The 7,841-nt window shown below is 43.5% G+C and overlaps 1 protein-coding gene across 1 annotated transcript in view; it reads right to left on the reverse strand.

The window, feature by feature from the left end:
• The window catches only part of LOC130285262 (uncharacterized), a 19,317-nt gene extending 12,930 nt beyond the window's left edge, over nucleotides 1-6,387 (reverse strand). The window contains exon 1 of the mRNA XM_056536613.1: nucleotides 6,078-6,387. Within this exon, the coding sequence (XP_056392588.1) occupies nucleotides 6,078-6,387 (310 nt within the window). The remainder of the gene's footprint in view (nucleotides 1-6,077) is intronic.
• Nucleotides 6,388-7,841: the final 1,454 nt, after the last annotated feature.

A 7,841-nucleotide genomic window follows, 5' to 3' on the forward strand; every position in this document is an offset into this window, starting at 1 on the left:
CAGAAGTCCCATACGGAGTGAACGGGCTTGTGATCAGGGTCAGGGGGTCCTAGAGATCAGACCCCCACCAATCAATTTGTTTTCTCCTGTCCTTGGACCCTTCAATGGAAAGCAGATTCTGCAGTGTCCTACCTTTAGGATCAACAGTGATCGCCTGTGATCTGTGAGCTAAACTGCAGCGCCACCGCAGGATAAATGAAGTATTACACAGTTCCTATAAAAATCAGTACCACTAGTAAGATCAACAGTGATCGCCTGTGATCTGTTGGATAACCTGCAGCGCCACCACAGGAGAAATGAAGTATTACACTGTTCCTATTAAAAATCAATCCCACTAGTAGGATCAACAGTGATCGATTATGATCTGTAGAATAACCTGCAGCGCCACCGCAGGATAAATGAAGTATTACACAGTTTCTATCAAAATCAATCCAACTGGTAGAATCTATAGTGATCTCTGGTATAACCTGCAGCGCCACCGCAGGAGCAATGAAGTATTACACAGTTCCTATTAAAATCAATCCCACTAGTAGGATCTACAGTGATCTCTGGGATAACATGCAGCGCCACCGCAGGAGAAATGATATATTACACACTTTCCATTAATATCAATCCTACTAGTAGGATCAACAGTGATCGCCTGTGATCTGTTGAATAACCTGCAGCGCCACCGCAGGATAAATGAAGTATTACACAGTTCCTAATAAAATCAATCTGACTAGTAGGACCTACAGTGATCTCTGGGATAACCTGCAGCGCCTCTGCAGGAGAAATGAAGTATTACACAGTTCCTAATAAAATCAATCTGACTAGTAGGACCTACAGTGATCTCTGGGATAACCTGCAGCGCCGCCACAGGAGAAATGAAGTATTACACTGATTCTATAAAAAATAAATTCCATTAGTAGGATCTACAGTGATCTCTGTAATTACCTGGAGCGCCACCGCAGGAGAAATGAAGTATTACACAGTTCCTATTAAAATCAATCCTACTAGTAGGATCAACAGTGATCGCTGAGATAACCTGCAGCGCCACTGCAGGAGAAAGAAAGTATTACACAGTTTCTATTACAATCAGTGAGCTATACAGTGGTCCCTCAAGTTACAATATTAATTGGTCCCAGGACGACCATTGTAAGTTGAAACCATCGTATGTTGAGACCAGAACTCTATGGAAACCTGGTAATTGGTTCTGAAGCCCCAAAATGTCATCCAAAAATAAGAAAAGGTGAGGATTAAAGATAAATAAGAGGAAAACTAATACAGATAAAGCAAATCCTTACACATACAAGTAATAAAGATCTGCTGGGAGCTGTAAATCACTGTCTATGTCAGTGTTTCCCAACCAGGGTGCCTCCAGCTGTTGCAAAACTACAACTCCCAGCATGCCCGGACAGCTGGGAGTTGTAGTTTTGCAACAGCTGGAGGCACCCTCTTTGGGAAACACTGGTCTATGTAGAGGACAGAAGCTTCTTCAGGGCCCTTTAAAGAACACGCAATGTCCTAAGAAAAATAAAAAGTAACATGGAGCCGCCCTCACCTGATATCCAAAGGAGCAGCTAACCCTGATACAGGTAAAGAGTACAGAACATGTAATACCTCCCTGTACTGTAGGGGGCGCTACTAGACACCAGTCAGTGCATACACTTCAGTAATACAGGTAAAGAGTACAGAACATGTAATACCTCCCTGTACTGTAGGGGGCGCTACCAGACACCAGTCAGTGCATACACTTCAGTAATACAGGTAAAGAGTACAGAACATGAAATACCTCCCTGTACTGTAGGGGGCGCTACCAGACACCAGTCAGTGCATACACTTTAGTAATACAGGTAAAGAGTACAGAACATGTAATACCTCCCTGTACTGTAGGGGGCACTACCAGACACCAGTCAGTGCATACACTTCAGTAATACAGGTAAAGAGTAGTACAGAACATGTAATACCTCCCTGTACTGTAGGGGGTGCTACCAGACACCAGTCAGTGCATATACTTCAGTAATACAGGTAAAGAGTAGTACAGAACATGTAATACCTCCCTGTACTGTAGGGGGTGCTACCAGACACCAGTCAGTGCCTACACTTCAGTAATACAGGTAAAGAGTACAGAACATGAAATACCTCCCTGTACTGTAGGGGGCACTACCAGACAGTTAGTGCATACACTTCAGTAATACAGGTAAAGAGTACAGAACATGTAATACCTCCCTGTACTGTAGGGGGTACTACCAGACACCAGTCAGTGCATACACTTCAGTAATACAGGTAAAGTGTACAGAACATGTAATACCTCTCTGTACTGTAGGGGGCACTACCAGACACCAGTCAGTGCATACACTTCAGTAATACAGGTAAAGAGTACAGAACATGTAATACCTCCCTGTACTGTAGGGGGTGCTACCAGACACCAGTCAGTGCATACACTTCAGTAATACAGGTAAAGAGTACAGAATATGTAATACCTCCCTGTACTGTAGGGGGCACTACCAGACAGTCAGTATATACACTTCAGTAATACAGGTAAAGAGTACAGAACATGTAATACCTCTCTGTACTGTAGGGGGCGCTACCAGACACCAGTCAGTGCATACACTTCAGTAATACAGGTAAAGAGTACAGAACATGTAATACCTCCCTGTACTGTAGGGGGTGCTACCAGACACCAGTCAGTGCATACACTTCAGTAATACAGGTAAAGAGTACAGAACATGTAATACCTCCCTGTAATGTAGGGGGAGCTACCAGACACCAGTCAGTGCATACACTTCAGTAATACAGGTAAAGAGTACAGAACATGTAATACCTCCCTGCACTGTAAAGGGCGCTACCAGACACCAGTCAGTGCGTGCACTTTAGGAATACAGTGGTTTTACCAATGAAATGTCCATTCTGATTGGTCGGTTCTTCCAGCCATTGACAAGTTTCGCAGATTCCATAGCATTGTATGTTGAGTTTGGTTTCAAGTTACAATGGTCCAGAAAAGACCATTGTATGTTGAAACTATTGTATGTTGAGGCCATTGTAAGTTGAGGGATCACTGTATATGTAATTTTCATCCATTCAGGTCCACAAGAGAAATAAAAATTCTCTCTTTGTGGCCCTTCTCGTCGATACATTAGGGCCGAGAACAGGAGATGTCTCCTCACTTAAAATTCCTGACAAAGAAATGTGGTGAAAATTGATTTGACGGACAGGATAAATTGTTTACATTTGCTTTTTACCCAAATATTATGTATATAGAGATATATACTATTTTCTTGACCTACAATATAAACTTAATTCCCAGAAGCCTCGGTGAGACTCTTTTTATTCGATTTTTTTGGTTACTTAGGTCTCAATCAAAGTGGCTGGTCAAGTCTGTCCCCACCAAGGACATAGGTACCACAGATCCTACTCATAATGGTTGTCCTTACCGCCGTGTCTTTGTTGCACCATCCGGTGAAGGTAGACCTATCCTTTACTATCCAAAATTGAGATGCCAGGCCCCAGATTCTGCAAAATGGTGGCATGCATCTGCATGAGGCAGGTAATCTGACGGGTAATCCCATCATGCACTGCGCTGCTCATTCACAAAAAAAGGCACCCAGACATGCATTCACATATATAGGATATAGAGGAGATACATTGTTGCACAGATGGATAAACAGAACAGAGAAATCTGATTGTAACACTATAAATATCAAGGGACCAAAGTAATTACTGCAGAAATAACAATATAAAACAACTAGAGATGAGCGAACTTACAGTAAATTCGATTCGTCACGAACTTCTCGGCTCGGCAGTTGATGTCTTTTCCTGCATAAATTAGTTCAGCTTTCCGGTGCTCCCGTGGGCTGGAAAAGGTGGATACAGTCCTAGGAGACTCTTTCCTAGGACTGTATCCACCTTTTCCAGCCCACCGGAGCACCTGAAGGCTGAACTAATTTACGCAGGAAAAGTCAGCAACTGCCGAGCCGAGAAGTTCGCGACGAATCGAATTTGCTGTAAGTTCGCTCATCTCTAAAAACAACCATTGTAGTTAAAAAAAAGTTAATTGAAATTCAACTAACTGATCCAATTCCCCCTAATACTATTATGATTTTTATTATTATTATTATTATTATTATTATTATTATTACTGTTATTAATAATAATAATAATAATATAATATTGTTATAATATTATGAGAGTCAGTGTTTCCCAAGCAGTGTGCCCCCAGCTGTTGCAAAACTACAACTTGCCAGCATGCCAGAAGTTGTAGTCTTGCAACAGCTGGAGACACACTATTGCAACAGCTGGAGACACACTATTTGGAAAACACTGCTCTACAGAACATGGGCCCCTCCGATCAATTGCCCCATCGCACTCATGTTGTCGGCACAGAGACACAACATTTAACAATGACACTAAGAGGCACAACATGCAGGGATCCATAAGATGGACACATTGAAGAACAGTGAAGACGTACAGTACAGACCAAAAGTTTGGACACCTTCTCATTCAGAGTTTTCTTTATTTTCCTGATTATGAATATTGTAGATTCACACTGAAGGCATCAAAACTATGAATGATCACATGTGGGATTATATACATAACAAAAAGGTGTGAAAATCTGTCATATTCTAGGTTCTAGACACCTTTTGCTTTGATTACTGCTTTGCACACTCTTGGCATTCTCATGTTGAGATTCAAGAGGTAGTCACCTGAAATGGTCTTCACTAGAGATGAGCGAACTTCTTACAGTAAATTCGATTCGTCACGAACTTCTCGGCTCGGCAGTTGATGGCTTTTCCTGCGTAAGTTAGTTCAGCCTTCAGGTGCTCCAGTGGGCTGGAAAAGGTGGATACAGTCCTAGGAAAGAGTCATCAACTGCCGAGCCGAGAAGTTCGTGACGAATTGAATTTACTGTAAGTTCGCTCATCTCTAGTCTTCACTTCACAGGGGGTGCTGGTGTGGAGGAGGAGGTGTGATGGTGTGTGTGTGTGTGTGGGGGGGGGGGGGATGCTTTGCTGGTGACACTGTTGGGGATTTATTCAAAATTGAAGGCATACTGACCCGGCATGGCTACCACAGCATCTGGCAGCGGCTGCTATTCCGTCCGGTTTGCATTTAGTTGGACCATCATTTATTTTTCAACAGAACAATGGGGGAGATTGATCAAAACCTGTGCAGAGGAAGAGTGGGGCAGTTGCCCATAGCAACCAATCAGATTGCTTCTTTCATTTTCCACAGGCCTCTTTAGAGGCCTGTGGAAAATGAAAGAAGCAATCTGATTGGTTGCTATGGGCAACTGCACCACTCTTCCTCCGCACAGGTTTTGATAAATCTCCCCCAATGACCCCAAACACCTCCAGGCTGTGTAAGGGCTATTTGACCAAGAAGGAGAGGGATGGGGTGCTGCCCCAGATGACCTGACCCCCACAGTCACCGGACCTGAACCCAATCGAGATGGTTTGGGGTGAGCTGGACCGCAGAGTGAAGGCAAAAAGGGCCAACAAGTGCTAAGCATCTCTGGGAACTCCTTCAGGGCTGGTGGAAGACCATTTCAGGTGACTACCTCTTGAAGCTCATCAAGAGAATGAGTGTGCAAAGCAGTAATTAGAGATGAGCGAACGTACAGTAAATACGATTCGTCACAAACTTCTCGGCTCGGCAGTTGATGACTTATCCTGCGTAAATTAGTTCAGCTTTCCGGTGCTCCGGTGGTCTGGAAAAGGTGGATACAGTCATAGGAAAGAGTCTCCTAGGACTGTATCCACCTTTTCCAGCCCACGGGAGCACCTGAAAGCTGAACTAATTTATGCAGGAAATGCCATCAACTGCTGAGCCGAGAAGTTCGTGACAAATCGAATTTACTGTAAGTTTGCTCATCTCTAGCAGTAATCAAAGCAAAAGGAAGAACCTAGAATAGGACAGATTTTCACACTTTTTTGTTACGTTCATAGTTTTGATGCCTTCAATGTGAATCTACAATATTCATAGTCATGAAAATAAAGAAAACTCTGAATGAGAAGGTGTATCCAAACTTATGGTCTGTACTGTATATATATATATCTAGTTATATATATAGAAAATCGCATATAAAGCAATGTTCTTACCTGACTTCACAGAGCAGTGGATATGCGCCTTGGATTCATAATACACCCAGTCAAACCCCGCCTCCACCGCCAGCCGGGCCAGCATCCCGTATTTGTTGCGATCCCTGTCCGAGGTGGTGATGTCCACCGCTCGGCCCTCATAATGTAAGGATTCATCGGAATGATGACCATCCTCGTCCCAGCCTTCGGTCACTCGCAGCTTGATACCCGGCCACTGGTTCATGACAGAGATGGCCAAAGAGTTTAGTCGGTCTTTGCAGCGCTGTGAAAGAGAAGACAAGACATAAGTAAAACGTTTCAACCATGTCATGTATCCACGGCCTATGTGTCTCCATGGTAACAGACTACAAACAAACCCTTGTGTAGTCTGACCTCGCAGTCAGGTGTTAAAGGGGTACTCGGTCAAAGGATAGGGGATAAGACGTCTGATCGCGGGGGTCCCGACGCTGAGGGACTGTCAGGGGTCCTTTGGATAGGGGATAAGATGTCGAGAGGCGGAGTAACCCTTTAAGATGCCCGTACACCTGCAATAGCTTCTTGGCCAAGCGTCCGCTATCTCCACTATTCATCCATAGCCATAAGCGCTCTATATGGCCACACATTGGTGAGCTTTGAATGGGGGAGGAGGGGTACACAGCTGCCAGTCTCCTCTGGTGGTGGTTTACCACCTTGGGGATAAAAAAGGATCGGGCAGTTGAGACTTAAAGGGGTACTCCGGTGGAAAACATTTTATATTTTTTTTAATCAACTGGTGCCAGAAAGTTAAACAGATTTGTAAATTACTTTTATTTAAAAAAAACTTTATCCTTCCAGTACATATTAGCGGCTGTATATTAGAGAGAAAGTTCTTTTGTTTTTGGGGCTCTTTCGTTTTTCTGTCCACAGTGCTCTCTACTGACACCTCTGTCTGTATCAGGAACTGTCCAGAGCAGCATAAGTTTACTATGGGGATTTCCTCCTGTTCTGAACAGTTCCTGATATGGACAGAGGTGTCAGCAGAGACATAAAAAAAAAAAGAAATCCAAAAAGAACAGAACTTTCTCTGTAGTATATAGCAGCTAATATGTACTGAAAGGATAAAGATTTTTTTAATAGAAGTAAATTACAAATCTGTGTAACTTTCTGGCACCAGTTGATTTAAAAAAAAATGTACCCCTTTAACATGTCCGATCTTTATCGCCACCAACAGATAACTTTGGGAGGCCCACATACATATTCGTCATTTAGCCGTTCCCTCCGAAATTAGCAGCTTTGGCCGACTATGCCCCAGTAGGTATAGAAGCCTTCACCTCTGTCCATCTGCTTCACCTTCTGTGGCCCGTAGGCTATCAAGAAGAGGAAGCTGCAGCGGAGTAACACATGACTGCAGAATCTGACTACACACAGAGTTTGTTTGTAGTCTGTTACCATGGAAACACATTGGAATTAACATTAACATGTATAGTTGAGTTTTTATGATACATGTGGTGTCAACCTGTCTTGGAAAGCTCATGGAGGGCTCCCTGTATACAGTCCCGGAGACACCCCCCCTTACATTCTATATCAGCATTGATGCCTAAAAAGCATTGGGATGAGCTTGTGCACACCATGTTCCCTCCCCGGTCTCATTGGCTGCATTGATTTATGTTCACGGCAAATCACAAGTGGTTCAGTCTTCGAGCACACAAAGGGACTGTCTACATATAACCCGACCATTACTGCAAAGCTTTCACCTAATACAACTGTACTTGGCTGGAGAAGGTTGAGAAACAACAGCCTAGGGTG

The sequence above is a fragment of the Hyla sarda genome, chromosome 8 (assembly GCF_029499605.1).
Source record: "Hyla sarda isolate aHylSar1 chromosome 8, aHylSar1.hap1, whole genome shotgun sequence".
In the NCBI taxonomy this organism is placed as follows: Eukaryota; Metazoa; Chordata; class Amphibia; order Anura; family Hylidae; genus Hyla; species Hyla sarda.